Raw genomic sequence first — 24,401 nt, 5'->3', positions numbered from 1 at the left:
TTTACCCATGTGTTTATGATAATGCTAACCTAGGTTCCACATTGATATCTACAGTGAATACATGATTGGGGCAGGAAGAGTCATGCCTTGCCCCTGCTGTCTCAGAATTCTAAGAGCAAAGACACAAGGAACAGGACCATTTGGTGTTACACTGCCTTCTTTCTTTCTTTTCTTCTTTTAACACGTTGGATTCCTAATCCAGTCATAAAGTATTAATGCGATATATAAAGGAAGTAATGGCAAGAGGGAAGGAAGGCTGGCATACTCCCAGAAAATAACAAAAGCCAAGCCCAGCCAGAGGTACTGTAAAAAAAATGTGGCAATCTTTTAAAAAGCAGTCAAAGTTGGATCAATTCTACATCCCACTTCACAGGAAAGAAAAAGGAAAAAGGCTAGGACTAGTCAGCAAGCAACCACCACTTTTGGACTGATGTTGTGTCACTGCCAGACTGCAGGGAGACTGGCTCAGAAAACCCACACTGTAGTTGAAGAGCCTCTGAATGTTTGAGAGTATGTAATTTAATGTATGTGTCACCCTCACTCCGTACCCAGGTTGCTCCCAGATGCAAGTCCCAGCTGGTCTCTCAATTACCCTCCCTGGCAAAGAAGTAAAACCCACCTATCAAAAAAAGATAGCGGAGAGAGATTTTCTGGTAGAGGTTGCCACCCATCCCCCATCCCAAATCCACTATAACAAAGGGTACGCCCTTAAAGGGAATTTGAAAACAGAAAGGCCTGCCCATGCATTTGGAGACTTGATTCAATCCTTAAATTCTTACTACTTTGCTTAAATTCTAACTTACCCAGTAAAATCTGGGTTGAGTAAATTTCTGTCAAGGCCGCTGGAAAGGCTTACCATTTAGTTAACAACATCCAAACAAGTTGGCTTCTGGAAAGCCTATTTATTTTGGTTACCTTGCTCGGGTAGTTTTCAAAATGTAATATTAAATATTCAAAATGAGGGTCAGAGGGACTCAAGTACAGGTAGGAGAGACCAGCTACTGTTTCACTAATTGGCCAAGCAGTGTTGGAAGCTGGTAAGGGAAGTTAAGAACCCAGATTGTGGAGCCATTTTATTACCTTGGATTTGAAACCCAACCTCTGTCACTGAACAATTTGATCTTCAGCAAATTAATTTCTCCACACCTCAGTTCCCTTGTTCCTAAACAGGGATAATATAATACTTCATAGTGTCGTTATAAAGATTAAATGAGATATCTCCATTAGTATCTGGAACATAGTGTTCAGCAAATGTTTATGACAATATTTTATGTTTTAATGATAAGAAAGGTGATTCCCCTCCTCCCAGTTTGAAATGAAAATGATCATTCATGTAGACTGTATGTAGATTCATATCCAAATGTTGCTGGTATGTTTAGTTTTCACAAAGCAACTAGTATTAAAAACAAAAAAATTTAAAAATTGACTGCTTTTTACATTTGATCTCCATTTATACCACATATAATCTGCAAGTGATTAGATATCATTTTTATTACTCCTGCAAAACTATAACATGCTCCATATCTCTCCCTGGGCGTGGTTCACGCTCAGCATACTGTTGGCTTTGTTTGGCATCCTACCTGTTGTGACTTAATTTCAGTAACCACTACAAATGAGGTTGTGAGAAACTTGTTTTCTTCAAAAAATATTGCTTATAAGACATGAGTTAAATCACTAATTTCTTAGAGTCTTCAAGAGTTATAGGTCTTTTTTTAAATGGGGGGAGGGGAGAGGTCAACAAATGACTAGGATTTAACCCAAATGATTAAAAGGACAGGATGTTCTTTCCTTCCCCTTAGGGGCCACAGGAGGAAATGAGAACTAAATTTAATATTATGAGTTGTCATGTTCATAAATTGATGTCTTAGGTTTATGTGTCCTAGTAACTATGCCCTGCTTTGGAAAGGCATACTCTGAAAGTTTGGTCTGAAGATACAAATTCAGGACCTGAGAGGGCTGAATAGAACTATGAAACAAAAGTTTTCAGAGTTCCCAGCAAGGTATTTATCTCACGTGAACTCAAGCCAATTCATGAAGTGACATTTATGTGCCATGTCCCATCCATCTTTTTCCTTCTACCTCAGTGTTAAAACTGATGTCAAGCCATGAGCTCTTCCATTCTCCTCTGCCTGATGAAGTGTGTTGTTCAGGCTCTGCTATCAAAAGACATTTACACTCCAGGGAAAACTTAGGTCATGTATTACTGCTCCCAGGAAGGATTTGTTTTCAAAACTTTACCTCTAATAACAGATTGCAAGCTGTGTAATCACAGTGTCACAGATTACACTGCAAGCAACTGAGACCATCTAATTAAATGTATTTAAAGAATAAGGCTCATGGTTCATAGAATTGAAGGAAAAGCTGAAGAATCAGGTCTCAGAAAGGGCAGGAGTCAAATCATTTCTGTGAGATTTTTGCAGCAGTATCTAATCACATTATCTTTAGGAACCTCCCTCAAAATGAACTCTAATTTTTCTTAAGTCTTTGTGTCCCTCTTCTCAATATTCAAATGCTGGGGAGAGAACATCTGGTTGGTCCAACCTGGGGCCAACCCCTTGCTCCGGGGAGGTCAGGGTGCCAAAACTGCAGCAATGGGGTAAAAAAAAGGTTCCACAGAGGGATACTGAAGCACTCTTACTGGAGAAAGGAATAGATGTGCAAAACAAAAATATTTCCTATTATCACCAAGTAAAAGAATTTCACACACCTGTAAATAGGGGTGAGACACACCCACTGGAGATGTGGTACAAGAGGAGGACGTCCCAGCACTTAGACATCCATCTTTTGTCACATTTCTAGGTGATCCCTTCCTGGCCTCCAATGATACCATATGAGTCAAATGAGAGGAGGTCCCCCCGGAATCTTTCAATGCTTTTCTCTCAAAAGCCTTTACATCAAAACTTTATATGATTTGACTGTATTTAAGAATACCATTGAGTTTCTGAAGCCATACTTCATAGTCTTTTGGGATGATGCTGAAATGTGGTTTCTAAGGTCAATATTTGAATAAGCAGTAATCTATCTAAATCACTGGTTTAGACTAGATCACTGCCCATCTGTAGTGCAATTTAAATATGATCTTTCCTGGGTGCTACCCCAAGTCTACTAAAGCAGTCATGGTGGGGACGGTCAGGATGGAGGTTGATTCTAACCTTTTAGTAAGCTGCCCAGGTGGTTCTGATGTGTGGTGAAACTCATCAAAGCCAACACAACAAATCCCAATATTTACTGAGCATATACTTCGTGCCAGCCAGTGTTCTAGACTCCAGGGATACAATGATGAACAAGATAAACAAGATTCTTGCTCTTTTGAAGGTTCTTATGGGGAGGAAATTAATGATGAACAAGTACAAAAAAATAAATGAACAAGATAATTACAGAGTGGAGTAAGTACTCTGAAGAAAAACTGGAGGGTAATCTCAAGCCAAACGTGACCAAACAGAACTGTTCACTTTTACCTGTCATGCTAATTCTCAAGTCTTTTCCTTCTCAGATAATGGTGTCTCCATTCACCCACATGCTCAGGCCAAAGGCCTGGAGATCATTCTGGGTGGATTCCTGTCTTTTCTCCTTTTCCTTAACCCCCATGTGCATTCTATCAGCAAGTCATGTCAACTCTACCTCCAAAATACTCCCCAGTTTCGATCACTTCTCCTCATCTTCAGAGCCACCCTACAAGAAGATCCCAGTTCCTCAGTGTGGATTTCAATGGCTTCCTAACTGGCCTCCCTGTCTCTCTAATCACCTTTCTAGCACCTATTCTCCACATAGCAGTCAGAGTGAAATTTCAGAAATGTAAATGAGACCCCATTCCTCCTTTGTTCAAAACCTCCCAAAGGTCAGGCTCTTGCCCTGACCTACGAGACCTACCTGATCTAACCCCCACCCAGCTCTCAGGTCAAATCTGGGGCCTCTCTGTCCCTTGCTCACAGTGCTCAACCACCATGCCCTTCTCAGTACCTCAGACATCCATGCTTTTTCCTGCCTCAGGACCTTTGTACTTGCTTTTATTTCCAGCTGACAACTTCAGATTATTTGGGTTTCAGCTTGAATATTACCTCCTCAAAGAAGCCTTCTTCATCCGTCCTACCTAAAGTAGCACCCTGTCCACTAACACCCCCAAGTCATTGTCAGTGGTCCATTTTATTTCCTTCATAGCTCTTAGCACCTGAAGATAACCTTATTTACCAACTAATATCTGGGCTTCCCCAGTACAATAAAAGTTTCATGAGCATAAGGGTTTTGTCTATTGTATTCACTGCTCTATCCCTAGCACCCAGAACAGTGGTTGGCACATAGTAGGAGTTCAATAAAAACTATTGTCCCAATGAATAAAAATGAGTGAATTAATAGAAAGTAACAGGAGGTAGAGCTACTTAGACAGGCAATTAGTAAATGAAGTCTGGATTTTCAGGGTCCAGGGTTGGGGGGTGCTACATAAATTCTAACTTTGCCCAATACAAATTCTTTATTCCAAGCAAACAGACTTAGTTACTGTTCTATCAACACATTTCATACTTTCCTAGTCTGTTCAGTGAAGAGCCCTAGGTCACACATTTACTGTAAGCATGTGCCTGAGCAACATGCCTTTGGTAACTGTAACAGTGATTATTTCCTCTTGTTATTATCAGTAAAACTGTAATACCTATGTCTTCATAATTATTAAAATAAAAAGTAATATTATTGATAATAGGCAGCTATTTATCAAATACTTAGCATTTGCTAGGAGTTTTATATTTATTATCTCATATGGGGTGATTTTGCAATCTAGTTGCTTCATACATTTTTGTTTTATTTCCCAACTAGATTTTTAGGACATAAGCTATGTCTTAGGTTTTTGTTTTTTTTTTAATCATCCCAATGCCAGACCAGTGCATAGTTTACAGTGCTCAAGAACTATTTGTTGCAAATGATGTGATGATTTGTAACTCTGAAATTCAGTGACTTGCATTATGTCAGAGCATAAGTTGATTTGGAAAATCAGACCAATTTGGCTTGCGATTTTAAGCTTGGGTTTAGTTATGTCAGTTGCTTAAACAGTTTGCCTATGAAATCTTTGCCTTCCATTCATTAAAAAAATACTTGGAACGTCATTAGGTGTTCTTTTATAGGCAAAGGCTTCTAGAATAGGTACATGATGGTATTCATTTGTCTGTATTTCTGGCATGTTGATAAACTCCATTTTAGCAGTTGCTTATTCCTTCCAAGAGACTGGTTCATATGTTGGAATCTAAGCACATAGAGAATATACAAAAATATGACATAATGAGCAGTTCCTCTCTAGAGTTGGAAAGCCCGGGTTTGAATCCCAGCCCTGTGAATGCTTTGCTCTGAGATCCTGGGTGAGTTACTTATCCTCTAAACTTCAGTTCCTTCATCTGTAACATAAAAATAATAGCCCCTACCTTTAAGGATTATTGTAGGTATAAAATGAAATAATACATACAAAGCATTTAGTGCTGGCAAACTATGAGAACACAGAATACTGATTATTGAACTACTAGTTCATATTCCTCTACCAAGCATATTAAGGACACTGGGCAAGAAGAATGCACCTGTAAACTCCTTTTTGAATGAGGAGTGAGGGAATGAACGTATACTTAAGTTCTATTATGTGTCAGGCATTAGAGTAGAAGCTCTCCCCATTTAAAGCTCACAACACAGTGAAAAAAGTATTATCTCACAGATGAGGATACTAGGACTCAAGAGAGATTAGTATCTTGTCCAAGTTTATGCTATAGAGATGGTGGAGCCAGGGTTAATATATATATATGTATTGAAATATTATACATATTATAATATTACTTCTCTGATACCTTTCACATAATGAAAAAGGGCCCACCTGCATTTTCTTCACTGTGTCTCTGAGATTCTGTACACATTTAATTTTTTCTGTAAGATAGCAGTGTCCAAATTTTGGTGTATATGAGAATCACTTGGAGTGCTTTAAAAAAACCCAGAGTACACTTTAGAAGATTCTAATTCAAGGATAAGGCCAGGAATCGGCATTTCAGGAACACTCCTCCTCCCAAGTTTTTCTGATGCAGGCAGCTCCTGATCACATTCTAGAAATAATGCCATAAGGATTCAAACACCTGGTTTTAAGACCATGTACTTCAGACATATCTAGTAAAAATTAGCTGCTGAAATCTTAAGGCATGTGAACATGAAAAAGATCTGTAAGTAAACTGACATAGTTTTGGTTTCACATAATAATTGCATACTTTGTATTCATTTTACAGTTTTTCCACACAGAAATTGGTAATTCTTAAATTGATTTTGTATGAGTTTTATGTCATACCTATGAGTGGGCCTCTCAGTCTGAGTATCTTCTTACTAGCAGTTGTTTATTAGTTATTTGTGTAGCTATGATGATTTTAAAAGACCCATCAAATGGAAAATTAATAAATGAAGATAACTACCTTAAAAAAAAAGGAGGACTGTGCTATTTCATGAATGTGACAGAAATGTATCAGACCAGATTACTTAAACAGTGGTATGAGGCCATGTCAGGTATATAGCTGAAGTAACTCCTTTAAAATAAATCATATAGGTCACATAGTACTAATAAAATCTGTTGATGAATCCTTGAGTATTGTCCTGATTATGTCTCCTTGGGGATGGAGAACTCATTAGCATGAGTTCCATGTCAGCACTTCCTGCTCTGTTCCCCAAGTACTTTCTAGACAGGCTTGGCATAAAAGGGGGATCAAGATGTATGTATCATGGCCAAGTTTCAAATGAATGGCTCATCTAACCCCACTGATTAAGTACCTGACATTATGTAGTATAAAAAGGCTCTTTTGCTTCACTGGGTTACTTTTCCTTCTGAGAGCTTCAAAAAGGTACACTGTAGAGAAGGGACGAAGGGGGGCTCCCTATATAAATTCTTGGCTCTTTGTATTCATTTGCAGACCCACATTTCCTGATCCAGAGGAAAATCAAGGTTGAGAATTTGTTAAATTGAGAGCAGTAGGGTGTGTGTGTGTGTGTGTGTGTGTGTGTGTGTGTGTGTGTGTCTGTGTGTCTGTGTATGTGTGCATACACACAGGGTGACAGATAAACCTGTTTGTTCTCTGCAATAATAAGTTGGAAAACAGGTTGTTTAGGGTAAAGTCCCTTAAACTAGATAATTTATTTTAAATATATGTGCCGGTAATAATACCTTATATTTATACGAAGCTTTGTAAAGTTCAAAGCATTTTTTACATTTGTTATCTTTGAACTTCACAACAACCCTATGAAGTATGTACAGTAGACATTATAATCCACTTAAAAGGTGTCTAAACTGAGGCACAAGTATGTCAAGAAACTTGTTTGAGGTCACATAACCAGTTGGTGTCACAGCTAGTACTAGAGCACTGGAATTTTGAAACATTAGCATGTGTTTTCTTGGCAGAAAGTGTCCTGGCTACTGATTGATCTACCCAGAGTTCATGTGGAGATTTTTGGCTACAATTTAATTGGAGAATACAAATCATGGATGCCTAAAGAGCTCTACAGAGAAGAGATTGTTTCCCTTAGATCAAGACTGTGTTAGAAAAGGGAGGTTAGAGAATGGAGTCAGTTGTTTTAGACGATGCAAATTACAAACAAACAAAAACACTTTGTAATCATTTTCGGGATATTTTGGGGGCTATTCATGCATTAATTTGTGTATTCATTTTTAAAAGTATCTATTAAGTGCCTTTATATAAGAGACTGTGTTCAGCACTTTGGGGAAGATACAAAGAAAAGCATTTAATTTGGGGGAGTTGCTTTGCATTATGCAGGTAATCATTTTATTCATTGTCCGTTAGCAACTAGTAGATGAAATGAAATACTTTCTTTGCAGAAGAGCAAGATAAACAAAAACAGATGAATCAACTGTGCAACTAATTTCCTTCAATTCTCTCCCTGTAGGGAACATTTTTGAAAAAATCAAGGTGGTAAATTGTCCACCAAGGTACACAAATCAACAAGTCTGCTGTGTCATCTGATATAGCACAGACTTTGACTGTAATGTCCCCTTGAAACTAGGGAGAGTGAGCTTAGGTTAGTGCCAGGTTCCTTATCAGGAAAACTAGATCAGGATTTAAGGGGAAATGTTAGTATCTAGTCCAAAAAGCATCTTCCAAAAAGTATTTCTGAAGGCAAGAATTAAGTCTCTACAGTATTTTCCCCTGCCTGGCTCCAAAATGATCTTTTCTTCTTGGCAGGCATGCTTGAGGATGTAGTCAAAAGGGAAGAGAGACACCAACGAGTGTGGGGAAAACACTGACAGAGTTGATGGCCCTGTCATTTGGGTGGAAGGTAAGGAAGGGTCATTTCCCTGGAGAACAGCTGGGTTTTTTTGTGTTTTTTTTTTTAACAATTCCCTGGACGAATTTCTTTACTTCCTAGCAAAAACTCTCCCAAACCTGAAGGCAAAATCTGTGCTAATAGTTACACACATTGTGAGTACTTGTTTGATATATTTCTTCAGTTTATACTACATATACACAAGTAGAGTCATTGAGTCAAACTACCTCTATTTTGTTGTGACAGTTCCTGCTCAGCCCCCAGGATGGGCATGTGAAACAATGTGTATGTCCACACATGTTGTTTATTTGCCTTTAGTGTTTGTGAAGGGTGGACTCAGTAAACTCCAGCTCTCTTCCTCTGTCCCCATTTTGCTTCTCTGGGTTTCATTTCCTCCACTTAAAAAATTACAGGGTTGGAGTGAGTGAGTGCTAAACTCTGTTCCAACTCTATCATCTGATGATGCTCCAGTTTTTAAATATGTTTTTGTTATGATGAAACATACATAGTGTACTCCAGTCCCTTGGTGTCCTTAGTAATATAGTAGGATCCTGCTTTAGGAAAATTGGTCAGAGTTGGGTATAAATTTGTAAGTCAGATAAAATCAAGTTTATTCACTTCAAAAAAGTGATTACTTGATTTGCAAAATAATCATCAACTAGAGGTAAATAAACTCAGGCTATATACTTAAAGATTTATTTTTAATCCAAGTTTTTAGGAAAAATAATTTAGAGTGAGTCACACTTGAATTACATAAAAAATATAAACATATAAGTATCATAAAATCATAGTATTTTGGAATGCTAAAGGAGAATTTCAACCTAACATCCTCATTTTACAAAATAGAGAACTAAGCACCAAATACTGTTACTTACTAGCTCAATATCACAAAAGTAGTTAATAAAGGCTGTGCAAAGAAAATCAACTGCAGAATACTTTCCATATTTTTCTCTGTTCATGTTTTGAGGCCACACCTGTTCATTTACCAATGAATAACAACAACAAAAATCACAGATGGTCAGTGCTTAAAGCCAGGAATACTATTAAAAGTAAAATTAAAAGTGTAATTCAGATTCCCAGGTTCCTCAGGTATGGGCACATCATGTGTTAATAGTCTGCATAGTAGATTTAAAGGAAGTTAATCTACTTACAAGTTTCTTAATTTTGTTGATCTTTGAATTGCCACTGAAACTGCATGTACTCCACTGTTATTTCAGAAATTATTTTAGATATATTTTTTATTTTCCTGTAACTAAATATTGTTATTTTTTATAACATGAGTACACATTGAAACCTATCAGTAATATATTTTCTAATACGGATGTTCACTGAAATTCCAGGTATGCTTATAAATGTAGTAAGACTTAACTCTATTGCTCCTAGTCATGTAAAAGAGTTTTATTTTATTACTCTTTTTCATATTCTTGTTTTAAATACTAATACCCTTCGTTTATATAGTTTTATATTATTCTTTTTCATATTGTTTTAAATACCAATAACCTCCATTTACATAGTTAACATTTTAGTGCAATGATCGGAAATTAAATATTAGCCCCAAATATTAAAGTCACATCGCTCATTTTTGCTACGAACCCCAAGGTCTGAAGTTAGCAGGGCTCTTTAATGCTTCTAGCATTTCATTGACTCACACTAAATCGGTCCCTCCATCACCCAGTTAATTTTAACCTTGACCTCCCACAGCTGTACTGCTTTAACTCAGTCCAAAAAAACTCCCTGCTTCCACCCCTTCTGCTGCTCATGAAGCAAGAGGAAGAGGAAAACAAAACTCATTCCTTTAAGAAAGATTCCGCCTCCTCTCTTATAAGCAAGCGCCTCACGGTAACTGTGGAGTCTCTACTAAGGCACACACTACTACTCAGCACTGGGAGAAGCTGCCGCCGCCGCCGCCGCCGCCGCCGCCGCCGCCGGTCTGAGGCTGCAGTGGGTTTCTGTGCAGCACTGCAGAATCCACACCTACAGAAGACACACACGTCTGCTACCGTGCACACAAGAAAGCCTTGGTTCCTCAGCGGGTAAGCAGGTTTTTATCCATTTTGTCCAGAGACTGTGGGAAAGCGAATGATCATGGAAAAGATTGCTCATCAGACATGCTTAAAATGGATTGTCAATTTGTCTCCCTGGGTTTGGGGGTTGGGGGGAGAAGTCTAGATTTGTGACTAGCAAATGCTCTGAATAGTGGAGACTATTGTTTGATATGTGCCCTTAACGTACTTTTTTTTTCTGCTCTTCATAAAAAGACTAACCTTGATTCATGAAAAGCTTTTCATTTTTGGATTTTTAAATGCAAGGAAACATCCAACCACTCCCAATCTCTCTCTCAAACACTGCAGATATTTTTAAATGTCTAATAAAATGACAGGCTGAGCATTTTCCAAATATTTTCTCCCCAAAGCCGGGAAGCTTTCCCCACTATCCTTAGGGGTATTTAAAAATCACAGGCATGGTTGGATTTTGAGCAAATGGGAGATGGTGGTAGGCTTAAATTTTCTGTAGCTTTAGTTCGGTGGAGAGAGAAAATAAAGATAAATAAATCACAGTTTATGCAAAGACAAGATTCACTTTCCACACTTCCTATGTGGGAAGAGGAAACTACATTTTAATTAGCACATTTTTAGGGAAGAGGGAGGGGAGGAGGATGAGGGGGATGGCGTGAAGTATTTGAGGGGGAAGAGAAGAGTGCAGAGGAGGAAGGAAATGAAGTGGACTGTCGCCAGTGCTTTGGAAACGAAGGGAGATAAGGGTGGGGAATGAAGTTTGCTCTATTTGTTAGGGTGGGGTTGACTCAAGGGACCATGAATAACCAGAATGGCGCTCGGAAGGGTTTGCTTGTGAGTGGATTCGTGCCGGTGGAGGACACATGTGGGGGAGGGATGTGCAAGCCGTGGGTGGCAGAGAAAGGTGTGCAATGCTGGGAGGTCTATTCCGAGAATAGGTTGGGGTGAGAAACGTGTCTGGGTGGCGCGGGTGGGAGGACCGGTATCACCTGTGGATGCATCCACTTTCCCGCAATTGCGTGTTGCAAAGTTTACCTGCCCCTGGATTCATTTTGAAGGCAAGTGATACCTCCACTTTTCAATTCCAAGAAGTCAGCTCTCATAAGGCCAGGGGCCAAAGTGGGGGTGGAGACCCTCAACGGGTCCCAGCGGACGATTGAGAGGGCCCCTCCCCTGCGCCTCCGTGGAGGTGAGCAGAGGGAAGAGGCGCCCCAACAGGCAAGAGTGCAGAGAAGAAAATCCAGGCCCCTCCTATGGGGGGCGTGCGGAGGTTGATTCTCAGCAGTGGCTCCCCCTGAAGACCCAGCAGCCGGGGTAGGAGCGGCAGGCTGACCAGAGGCGACGGAGCACGCATGAGAGGAGACGGGCTCGCCCAGGTTAGGGCGAGCGGGATTTCCGAGGCTCCCTTTCTCCCCTTCCTAGTCCAGTTTCCGTCGGGGTCGTTTCCCCCTTCAGCCTTCAGGGGACGCCGCAGATCAGAGCTGCATTGCTGGAGGAAGACGATGAAGAGGTGCCAGGCAGCCGCCCAGCGCCAGACCTTCCCAGAGGCCCGGCCACAAGGCCCATGGGGCCGCAGATCCGCAGACTCGGCCATTGCCGGCGATGAAGGGGCTGTCGGGGCGGAGCCAAGACTCTCCCAGAGGCGCGAGGGGCCGCGAGAGGCGGGGCTTAATGGAGGCGGGGCCAGGAGCTTCCTGTGACTGCTAGGGGCGGGGTCAGGATGCTCGGGGCTCTAAGGGGCGGGACCAGGGGCGCTAGGGTCTGCAGGGGAGGGCCTTAGGGGGCGGAGTCGAGGGCATTTCGGGGCGGGACCAGGGGACGCTCAGGGGATTCTCCGCCAGTCCCGCCAGAGCGTCAGCCGCTCGCCGGTAACGGTCGGCAGAGCCGGGGGTGGGGAGGGGAAGAAAGGGGTTTAAATTATATTTTAAAGAGCAACGAGATCTAGAGGCATTGCGTTCCAGGTGCCGCCGCTTCCTGCTGCACAGGGCTCGGCGCCCGGGTCCCTCCCGCCTCACGCCCCCTCCTCTCTCGAGCGGTGGGGCGCTTAAGAGGCGGCTGCGGCGGGTCCAGCGGCGGCTGCAACCCGGCGGCCGCTGAGGAGGAGGGAGAAGCACAAAGCCGGTTGCGCGCGGCGAGGTAATCCCGAGCGGAGAGAAGTCGCCCTGGTCCCGCCCCTCCTCCCAGCGGGGACGACGGGCTGGGCTGCGGGGGCTCTTCCCGGGGTCGCGCGGCCGTCAGCGCGGCCGAGGGGACTTCCTATTGGCCGCCCCTACGGCCTCAGGTGAACTCTCCCCGCGAGGGGCCGCAATTCGATCCCTGGGCCGGTCTGAGGGGAGTGGACCTGCGGGGCGGGTCTCGGGGCGCTTCGGACTGGATCCGACCCTCTCGGGCGTCCTCTGGCTTCCCCAGGAGGGAGGTAGTTTTAAAAATCAAGAGTTAGGTGAAGCTTCGGTGGCCCGGGGACCTGAAGGTTGAAGGTGCGCTCCAGGAGAGTGGGAGGTTCCCGCGCTTGGAAAAGGTGGAGGTAAGGGAGGAAGTGTTGGTTTGTTTTGTTTTCCTCATTTAGAAGAACTTCTGTTATTACTTGAAAGGGTTCGTCCACCCTTTTCCTGTAATCCGCGACCCTATCCTCCCAACACCGACACCCCCCCCACCCCTACAAACGCATATACGTTAGAGATTGCGTTTCCTGCCCGGGGTGACAAGCAGAGTTGGCACCAGGTTTTCTTTGCTGGTGTTTGGGGCACGTCAGCCTCTTTGGAGGTATGCTGTTAAAGTTGAGGCAAGACCATAGAGACCGGTAGAATAAGCTAGGCCTCTATTAAAATGGCAAGAATGGCCTCAGGTGAACTTTTTTTGTTGCAGAGATTTAATTCCAAGTAGGTGCCCGTTTAAAATGGAAGTGTAGTAAAACCACTGATTTCCTTGGCACATGTGCTGTTGCATTTGACCTACTAGACGTGGTGTGGAGAGAAAAAGAATTTAACTCAATTAAGAGGTTTTGCGTGGAAATGATACGCAAATTAGGTGGAGTTGATAAGATTCTGGAGGTTGGAACCAGCTACAGAAACGTGTGTGCACGTTTGTGTTAAATTATACGACATTTTATATTTAGCAGTTTGAAATGGTTGCTTTTCTTGGAGTGCGTCTGCATCATGCCGAGTACATCCTAATTTTGCCTTTAGAAGACTTTTAATGAGGGTGTTGTTAAAGAGTAAAACAAGACTACAGCATAATTCGTCTTTTTTAAATTAAGATGCTTGACTATTAAAACATTGTGTAATTAAGGTACAGGACTGACATGTATAGGGTTAAATTACTGTTGGAGTTTACATATGAAGTTTTTATATCTAAATTTCAATTACATTATAATTTACCTGTATCTCTTCTTCCTTTGCTTAAAACGAGCAGATTAAGTTTGCAGAGGGGTATCCAGAAAAAAATGCCCACTTTTGCTACCATTAACCCTTGATCTTTCCAAAGAGTTCAGTCTGCTAACTCTTAAAATTGACCTCATGTGCTAGCGTGACCTCAAGTGCTGGCATGTTGGTAATGGTTGCTTTTAAAGAAAGTAAGTGATGTATCTATTTTGAATGTTAAAAACAGTTTAAAAGTTCTTGAGATAGTGAATGCCTCATAACCAACTATCTTGCAGCTTTTTACATGTATGATGATATCAAGGAATATTTGTTCAACTTTTGACATAGGACATAGGTGATCATATGACAACTGGGAAATACTTATTTTGCATGATAAAAGGATTTTATTTTCTGAATATAAGTTTTACACCCTGAAAATCAATGAAAAATTATATTGTATGCTTTGCTATTTCTAATCCCTTTTTTTCAGTAATGTTATATAGGGATGAATGTGAATTCTGTTCAGTGATGTTTCAAGTGTGGATTTTGTCTTTGTAAAACCATAATGTCTTTTGAAACTAAGAAGACATAGGATTAGTGTCAGTCTACCTCCTACACCAGTCCTAAAACCTAGATACAGGGTGGGGCTCAACTTCTGAGGTTGTGAGGTTTCCTGAAGTAGGTGTATAATGTGTGAGTGTTTTTGTCATACCCAAGCCTATGTAGGCTGTTAGCTGTTTAATCTCTTCTATCTCAAAGCAGTTGGTTAGATGTGCCTGGCGGCACTTACGCATGTCAGGGTTTAGGAAGCATTTCTGTTAAGGGAAGAAATCACATAAAAGCATAGAAACCCAACTCTGAACAAATTGAGTTTGTACAATGTTTGGGAATGATAATAACAGAACCCTGGCCTAACTGAATTGTACGTATTTAGAATAGTCTGGTGCTCAGTAAGTGCATTATGTACTAGCATCATCAGTACATAAAATGACACTTTTTTGAAGGTGGTTATGTCCTGCCCAGCAAATAAAGACTCAGCAAATACTTGTAACAACCAACATTATATTTGCTCTACCATCTGTGCCAGCACAGAGTTTTATATGATTTAATTGACTTAATCCTCACGACAACCCAATGACTAAACAGAGACATAAGTTAAATATTTGGCCCAAGGCATACCGTTACTCAGTGACAAAAGCTGGTTCTGAACCTGGAGTATGGCTGGAGAGTGAGTCCACAGAACTAGTGGGCCCTGCTGCTGTTGTGTGTGTGACACTGGCAGAAATAGTTGAAAATCAGTGAAGGTCTTAGTAGCCCCAAGACTGCAGGTGTACATGTGGCATGTTTTTAGCCACACCGTCCTGTATTAATACTACCAACAGGTTATGTTTAAATCTGAATGTCAGTGTTTAATTTGCATTAACTAGAATCACCTTTTGAATTTGGAAGAGAATTCTCTTTTGATTCATGTGACATGTTTGGCTAAGAAGTTAGATTTTGGGCTAGAATATGTTATCTTTTTGATTGCTAAAGAGTTAAAAAGTGTTTTTTTTTGTTTTTTTTTTTAAGCTTGCCAGGTATGTAGTAGGGCTCCAGCTGGCCCAGTGGACACTAAGGCCCCTTGGAGAGTTTCTGGTTTGCAGTAAATCAATAGGCCTGATCTTCTGATTATCAAAACCATATCAACCTGAGATGGATTTTAACTTAAATTTGTTCTAAATTCCAACTGAGTTGCCTCCTAAAATTAGCCTTAAGTGAAAAGATGTAACTTGTGGGTTATACTTTGTTATTCCATTCCTCAAGGAACTGTGTGTTGCTGAGTCATCAGTGTAGTTGATAGGTCAGCAAATTAATTAAACCGAAATTAGGAGATGCTTTAAGTAATGTTTAGAATTATTATTGTAGAAAGCTGAGATGTCTGTCCTTTGTTGACAATTTAGTGAAATGTAATGTTAGGAAAAATATTTAAAAGCAAGTACATAGCAAATTAAGAAAGCTCAAGTTGTACCGAAGACACAGGTTACTAATCTCTCACACTAAAACACTAATTTGGGGACTGTAATTTTTGGTGCTATTTCAAATCCCTTTGGAAATACTAAATATGTGGAGTTTGCATAAAAAAATTTTAAATGTCTAATCAAGAGTGCAGTTCTTCCTTTTAAACATAGACCCCCTATTTGAAATTAATTGAGCAGTTGTAGACTGTGATGTCATTTGAGATTCATGCCCTGATATTTTCTTTCATGCCTTCTAGGTTAATGCTTTATCATTTGATCTTGGGGTCCATGCCAGTATTATTTATAGATGAGATTGTTATGAGGTCTTTCAAGTTCTGTCAGTGATCAAATAAATTCTCTTGGCCAGAAGCCAAGACAATCTCAGATTTTTACTCTAATGGGTTGTATATATTCAGAATCCTCTTTAAATCACACAGGTTAGAAGTCTGTCATTGTCTATGGCTTGAAAGAAAAGTCTGCTCTTCTTATATAGTAATTAAATGAATTTAATTCATTTTTTTTCTTCTCACAGTAACTAGTTATGGACAAATGTGTAACCATACTACTTGAAGGATACTCGTCCTTTCAGGCAAAGTTAAAAGTTATTCACCCAGCATTCATGTAGTAAATATTTGAGTAACAACAATGTGCATAGAACAACTTTAAATGAAAATTAAACTGAAAGTGTGTGTAAGGCAGAAAGTTGGTGGACTCTATTTATCTCATGTGTATTTTAATAATGATTTTTTAAATATCTGGACAAGTCTCGCAGTTCAAAATTAAGTTAATTGCACAGTTGGAAACATTTAAATGCTAAGAAAGTACTGTTCAACTTACCCTAAGGCCTTAGGTGATAACATAGATAATGAGAATTAGAGTTTCTTGTTTCCTTAGGCTTTTTTTTTGTTGGGTATCTTTGAAAAGCTGCATTAATATTCTCTTTCAAGTTTCTAGGACATTACTTACTACACTGAGGAGCAATTAATGAAGTATCCCAGAAACCTTAAAGAATGAATGTGGCTTTCATTGTTGTCTAGTATAACCCAAAAAGTAGTAGCACAGTCACCAAAAGGTATCAAGTGAGTGAAGCCCATCTTTGATATTAAAAGGCTTATCATTCTTATAAATTTCCTTCGTAGGAAACTTTCTTTCTTAATCTATACACTAGTTTTAACTGTGCCAAAGCTGAACTGTTATTGTAAAAGATACATAGGCTTTGACATGTAGTTATATCTTTATAATGAGTTTAGATCTAAATTGAGCTTTTACCTAGTGTCAGACTGATTCCCACTGCCACCATATATTTTACTTGTTTTTAAAAGTTGGCTTTAGTTAAAGCATAATTGAAAATGGTAAGAGTCCCTGATATAAGATGAACTTTGAAACCTTTGTTTCAAATTGCCGGAAACTGGGCCTGAGGGTACTGGTATATAGGCAGTACATTAACTAGCATTTAAGATCGCTATGTCCTCAAACAAGGCTACAGTTTGAACCTTAGGTTATGAAACTCTCTTTTTCTGCCGTAGGCATACATGATTTCCATAGCATAAAAATTAACCATAGCCAGCCAGGCAGGGGTTTTTAAGAAACTTAAGGGTAATAACAACATAATATTCTCAAAACCAGTGTCTCAAGAAGTATACCATCTATATTAATAAAACAATAAAAAAAGTGGTCACAATGTGCATATGGCAAGTAGACATCATGGCAAGTAATGGATTAAGCAAGATGAAAACTTCAAGTAACATACATGAAATTGTTACTTTACTCTTTGTGCAAGCTCTTATACCCCTTTAAATTCTTATAGTTTATTACTTCCCCATCCCCCACCAAAGAAGTGCTCACCTCTTTGGCTGGAAGAGGAAAGGACATTGCAGGTGTGACTTCTGGAACCTGTTTAATTCAGTTCCCATGTCTGATGTTGGTTGCTTTCTAGGGGAGCTGGAATTTTAACAATGTAGAAAGCAATCAAGTTGGAGAAGTGCTGAGTTTTTCAGTATCTTGGGGACTTGGTGTATGCCTGTAGTTTACCACCATCAGCAGTGTTTCTGTGACATTCTTCCACAATGGCTCAACTCATCCTGTGCATGGACAGCATTTCCTTTTTCCTTTTCCATACAGTATTCTCATCCTGTCATCTTCTGACTTCCTGGAATGACTAAGTGCCATAGCAAAAAGATGGGTTTACTCAGTATCCTTGTGGAGACAATAATCAGGCTTACTTGGTATGTTTAAAGTAGTGTTATTTGGGGATCAAGTCCTCCTCAGGGACTCTTTAAGACTCCTTTTAATCCTTCAGAAATTGGAACCAGCAACTGTTAGCTGCACTGTCACTTCTAATCTCATTTGTCTTATTAGTACATAAAAAGATTCTGTAAGGTCAGCCTTTTCAGTATCTAAGGAAGTGGTTAGGGAAGGGTGATGGTCAGAGCTCAAGTGGAGTTGTGAATTGGCTTAAGTGCATAGGGTGAGCGCCACAGGTGAGTTGAAGGGGGAAAAGAGACTGACACTGAAGGTGATATATTGGTCTTACTCCTTATCCCCACTCCCAACTTTTTAAAAAAAACTAAAACAGTGTTCCTCTTACCTTGCCTTCCTCCTGTGACTTTTATTGACATAACTGAATTTTATGTCCCCTAGAGAAAGGTAAAATTTTTAAGGTATTCCTATCCAAATGTGGAAAAGTTTGGCTTTCAACTGGAGGTTACAATAAAAGGAATTTCTTTCCATCTATCCCGTAACTGTCTGCTTTATAAATTTCAGAGAAGATCTCTGAAACAAGAATGAGACACCTTACTCATTACATAATAGTTGGGAGCCATTATGTATTAAATATTAAAGTACATACCATTAATGAATCAGAAATCTATACTACTTTAAATGCATCTTTTTCGAAACTAGATCTATAGTAATTTTGTATTATGGTGTTTAAGTGGATTTCAAAAACCATTTTCAACCAAAAAATGTTGAAAGTAATATAGCTTTCATTGGTTTTAGTACATGTTGATAATGACAATATCATAGTTCCTTAAACACTTTATTATTAAAAACCCAAATGAAATATTTGATAGACAAGGATGTGGTTACTGGCCACTGAAAGGCTATCAATTCTATAGCAGAATGTAATAGGAAAGGAACATTTTATGCCTGACTAAGAACAGGGTATCTGCCTGGCTTATAAAAGGCTCTGAGAAGCTGATTACTTGGAAATCACTTGAGTTAGGTGATTTTATATTATGTTTGATGTTTTATAATCTGAACTTCCCTGGGCTCATTAAAGTGCCTGGCTGGACCATCGGCTTTTGATGAATGCATTTCTGGAGGGATTGTGACTATCAGTTAAGTGCTTTGAAGAGAGAAGCCTGCTTTGAATCCCACCTGAATGTCATGGAGCATGTTTCTCGTGCTTATTTCATTTGGGCTCAAAGGAAAGAGTGCCATCTACTGAATGGCCGGCATCAAGTTGCGCAACCCCAAGTTTTCTTTACTAAACTTTCAGCTGGCTAGTGAGAAACCAGACTCAGCTTCATTGAGGGATTTGACAGGATCTTAGTACCCAATGGAATTGTTGTTGCCTAATTTTAATTTTGCTTCCCATCAGGAGGTCTCAGCACATGATGAAGAATTCATTTGTTGGAATGCATGGGAAAGGAGAAACTTTAAGTAAAGTTGTTGAGACTTTATATTAAAAAATAGTCTAGGTGGTGAAATCATTAAATTAAAAATGATAGTTATTTTAATGAGGCATGTTTCATTAGTACTTCTGGTTATTGATGGATGCTGCAGACAACAGTGATGTTTAAAATCTGTTGGGTTTAAAATCATCGAATCATTTGCTGAACTAGAGGTAAGGGTGTTAAGAGTACTTGAATACTTTGATCTTTTTTTTTTCTCTTGTCCTTTTACTTTGTCTCAGTTTCTAAAGGAGTGATTCCTGCTTGAGTGAATTCACTGTTTCGAAGTGGATTTTGTTGTTATTTTGGTTTACTCAAGTGGCCTCCTATATTATTTTTGTGTCCAGTTTTTCCTAACCTTCAGAAACTGCCTATAGCAGTAGCCCTGGGTAGAACTAGAGGTAGTAGAATCAGTTAGTTACAGGTTTGTGGAGGTTTATGATACCTAGAATAGTCCTGTCAGAGCCAGGCAAGAAGGAAGTTTGACAATATGAATTGAAAGGAAACTTTGAAATTGTTGCGATAAGAAGAATATATCTTTGTCATTATATGTTTATTACATAGAGTTACTTAAGTAATCAGTAACCATTGTTCTCAGACCATAAAACCTGCCAACGAAGTTTAGTTAAGTAACTTGCCCAAGATCATATGGTTAATAAGTGGCTGAGCCCAGATTTGCGCCTAGGGCTAATTCCTTTGGACACTGTGCACTACTGCTGATTTATTTAAGCTCATTCTGGTTGGTGACTGCACAAAAGACTTGAACAAAGATTAGAATATTTCTGTCTTTTCTGGAAAATATTGGTAATTGTTTAAGAGGGTGATGAAATGGTGTAAATAGGATTGAGATTTCACTAGGATTGAGATTTCACTAGAATGAGGGAGTATGTATGAGATAGACCTTCAAATATTTGCTGTTTGATTTTGTCTATAATGTTCATTTCTTTGTTCCTTTGTCTGTATTATTTGTTAATTTAAAACTACAGGAATAGTTTGTTATTGAAACATTGAAGTGAATCATCTCACATTGCTTAAAATATGCTACTTCATGGGAGGAGGGGTTGAGTTTCTGAAGGTTTTTGAGGCATGGGGTGAGGATTTGCTACTTGTCTTTGTATATTATGCTTATTCCTCCATAGTTTTAGGTAGTAGCATTTTTTGATAAGGCAGTAATATTCCATGCCCATAGCACAATAAAATTCAACCATGGGCCAGTCTGAGGTCCTGGGGGAATTTCAACTTCTTGTGCACACTAATGTGTGCTCTGTAGACCAAATGGACCAAGTGAGTACTGTACCTCATGTGTATGTACTAATACTTTTGAATGCATATATCCTGTCAATTAAGAAATATTAAATACCTGACTACTATATAAGTGTGTATTTGGTTTTTTAAAACACATTTTGACTTTTAAAAGCATCCTTATTACTTTAAAAGGTTGGGAATTATTGTTTTAGAACCAAAAGCTTCTAAAATTGCAAATTCAGTTGTGATGGTGGTATATATTCTCAACCCAGTGACTCTCTTAGGGCCTCTGTTCTTCCCCTTATGTGTAACAGAATTGTGCTTTACCTTCCAGAAAACCCCCATAGGGATATGAATTACATGATTCCTTGGGATTATAACTCTGCTTTCTAGTCAAACAGAAAAGGTCAGCAACAACTAAGACTTGCAGGAAAAAGATGTTACTTGCCATTGTGTGGTGCCTGCTGACTGGCAGGTAGAGATAACAAATGCTGTAGGTTATCTGGTGTAAAAGAGTACTGTAGATGGAGTGGTCAGAAAAAGATCCCCAGCAAAGGTGAACAAGAGAGGGCCTTGAAAAACAGAACAGGATTTCACTAGGTTTAGGCTATAGAAGGATGTTGGCAAGAAATTACTGTTCAAAAGAATCATCGTTCTTTTACTGTAGCATAATGGTAGATTGTTCTTAACAGTGGTCCAAAGTCTCTTCCCAATGTAAGATACTTGAAGACTACAGCATGATCTTAGCAGTAATAGTGCCAAGAACACACCTCCCGAGGAGATATAGTGCAATATTGCCAGGCTGGTGGTGGTGAAGATCATTTAGATTGTAACAATACTTTCTCTGAACCCCACACAAAAATGATTGGCTCATAGAAATATCCTTATACTGCTATTTTAAAGCTAGTAATGCTTAAGAAAGTTGGTACTTGCAAAAATCTTTAGAAATCCTCATCATTCCCAACACTGGACAGGAAATGCTCCTTTTGAGAAGAGGAGTACATTTTTTTTTCTTAATTCTGAATATGTCCATTATTTCCTTTGTTTGCTGATGGCTGGAGTATAGCTCCGTTGATGGGCTGTTACAACTTTTAAATCTAATGTTTAAATCTAATGTAGATAGATAGAAAGAGTTGTTCATATTATGAGATACAATCATTTCCACTAATTTTTGTAAATAACATTGGATAGTTTTAGAGGGTTTGTTCCAAGTGTCTTGGTTCTCTTAAATTTTGTAATGCTTATTACTATTTGAAAAATACTTTGTGTAGCCATTCAAGGTATTTTGAGCAAGTTGGTCTTTTTTTTTACTTTATCTTTTTTTTTAAGTTATCTTTTTTACTTTAGTTTTCTTATATATAAAATATGTGAGAGGTTGGGATAGAGCATCTTTTGAAGTTGCAGTGATTGTACTTCCAAGGAAGATAAATTCACCAATTAGTGGTTTAGTTGAAAGGTGGCCTGAGAAACTGTGATTGTACTGTGTGAAGGTGCTGAGAATGGGTCTAACCGAAGGCCAAGGTCATGAAAGCCCTTGCTTGGCTCTATGTATATGTGGAAGTTGAGAAAGGACATCAGCATTCCAGGAACTTGTGGACTCCCAGAGTTTATTTCAGTTCTTCAGAATCTAAGGGCCCTTGGCAATAGACAATGGTAGATCCTTTTCAAAAACAATGAAATGAGCAAGTTTTTCTAAAACAAACTATGGAAACATTGTGACATTTCTCTAGAAATGGTGCTTTCCTCCCATCCCAACTTTTATTATGTTTGGTATATTCCTCATAAATTTTCCCTGACTGCTGTTTAGCTCTTTTCTGAGCAGCTTTATACTCCCCCTTTCATTTGTTTCTTTATTAAGGAAATACTTATTGAGCAGTGTGTGCCAGACCCTGTTTTAAGTTATGGGAATTCAGTAGTAAGCAAAACAAAAATCTTCCTGCCCTAATGGAGTTTCTGTTCTTGGAGGGAAATAGAAACAAACAAGTAAAGTGTATGTTATGTTGGTGTAAATGTGGAGAAGTATAGATCAGGGAAAGAAGATTAAGGGAGTGTTGGGGATAACAGCAAATCTAAATAGAGTGGCCAGATGAAGTCTTCACTGAGAAGATGACATGTGGTAAAGACTTGAAGAAGGTAAGGGGCCATGTATGTGATGTCAAGGGGAAGATCGTGACAGGCAGAGACAGCACTGAGCCCAAAGGCTCAAGCGTATCTGGCATGAATGAAACAGAATGAGGGACAGGTGGTGGGGAAGGCATTGGATGACTCTGAACACAGGTGGGATGTGATCTGATATATATTTTAAAAGGAATATTTTGGCTGTGTTTTGACACCAGACCATAATGGTACACTAACCTTCCTGAGATATGTCTGTCTAATAGAGGTGGTGAGATTTGACTGGAGGCTGGATATACTTGGATGATAGAGCCAGTGGGATTTACTAACTAGATGGGGGATATGTGTGAGAAAAAAGTCAACCTTGACACTAAGGTTTGTGGCCTGGGCAAAAGTTTGTAGGAAGAACAAGTGTGGTGGGCCAGAGAATAGGAGTTTAGCTTGACAGTGTTAAGTTTGAAATGTCTATTAGACATTATTGGGGATGTTTATTTGACGGTTGTTGTGAGTGGAGATCAGTGTGTGGCTATTGCTGACTATACAAGCTTGAGAGTTGTCATTATTTTCCTCTTTAATTTTTAAATATTTGCAAATTTAACTCCTTTGATGACTTGAAACCCTTTGTATTAAGGGTTTGATGTATTCCTTATGTTTTGAAGGGGTTTAATCAGTTTTGTAAAACCTTGAATTTACTTTAACTTCTAAGGACACTTGGTCCCCAAGGAAATCTTTTTCTCTAGGGATAGAACAATTTGTTTTTAATCAAAATCTGAAAAAAGAAAGTGTCTGCCAGACCCTGTTTTAAGTCCTTTAAAAATGTGTGTGTGAATGTAAAATGGAACAGTTTGGCTGCTCCTTAAAAAGTTAATATGGTTTAATGGTTAAAAATAATAACCTACAGTTACCATTATGTCCCAGCACTTCTACTCCTACTCAAGAGAAATGAGAACATGTTCACACAAAAAACTTATACACCAATGCTCGATAGCAGCATTATTCATAATAGCGAAAAACTAGAAACAGCCTAAATGTGTGTTGACTGAGTAATGGATATATACAAGTGGTATGTCCATGCAATAGAATATTATTCAGCCATAAGCAGGAATGAAGTACATTCTACAACATGGATGAACCTTGAAAACATTATGCTATGTGAAAGAAGCCAGACACAAAGGCCACATATTGTCTAGTTCTGTTTATATGAAATGCGCAGAATAGGCGTATCCATAGTGACTAAATGCAGATCAGTGATTGCTTGGGTCTGGGACTAGGGGAATCAGGGAGTGACTGCTTAATGGATATTGGGTTTCCCTTTGGGGTGATGAAAGAGTTCTAGAACTAGATAGTGCTGATAGCTGCACAGCATTGTGAATATACCCAAAATCACAATTTACAGTTTAAAAGAGTAAATTTTATGGCATGTGAATTCTATTTCAAATTTTTTAAAATATAGGAAGAAAAGCATGTGCACTCATGTACACAAGAACAACTAAAACAACTTATGTGGACGTCATGTCTAAAATAGAACTGCTTTCCTGGTAGAAAGTTAATGAAGCAAGAATTACCACACTAAACCTGGTTTAGCTTGGTTTGCTTAGAGGCTGAGTTAAGGTACTTAGGTCATCAGGTAAAAGCGGGGAGGCAGTTTGTGAGCCTATCCTTGGCAAGTCGTAGGTGAATCTAAGTTTTTTTAATACCCAATTTCACAGAGATGGC

General features: G+C 39.3%; 1 protein-coding gene across 10 annotated transcripts in view; it reads left to right on the top strand.

Moving 5' to 3' along the window:
• The first annotated feature begins 9,710 nt into the window (after positions 1-9,710).
• ADD3 (adducin 3) overlaps positions 9,711-24,401 on the top strand; it is a 164,276-nt gene continuing 149,585 nt past the window's right edge. For 2 of the 10 annotated variants that reach the window (XM_017677474.3, XM_017677482.3), the window contains exon 1: positions 12,188-12,431. Coding sequence is in view for 2 of the 10 variants with exons in the window: in XM_017677508.3 (XP_017532997.2) it covers positions 10,039-10,313 (275 nt within the window). In the remaining 8 variants the exon portion in view is untranslated. The other 8 variants (XM_017677508.3, XM_037001288.2, XM_017677489.3 and 5 more) reach the window with 8 other exon arrangements.

This window comes from Manis javanica, chromosome 7 (assembly GCF_040802235.1).
Source record: "Manis javanica isolate MJ-LG chromosome 7, MJ_LKY, whole genome shotgun sequence".
NCBI lineage: Eukaryota > Metazoa > Chordata > Mammalia > Pholidota > Manidae > Manis > Manis javanica.
This window is presented reverse-complemented; position numbering and strand designations above follow the sequence as displayed.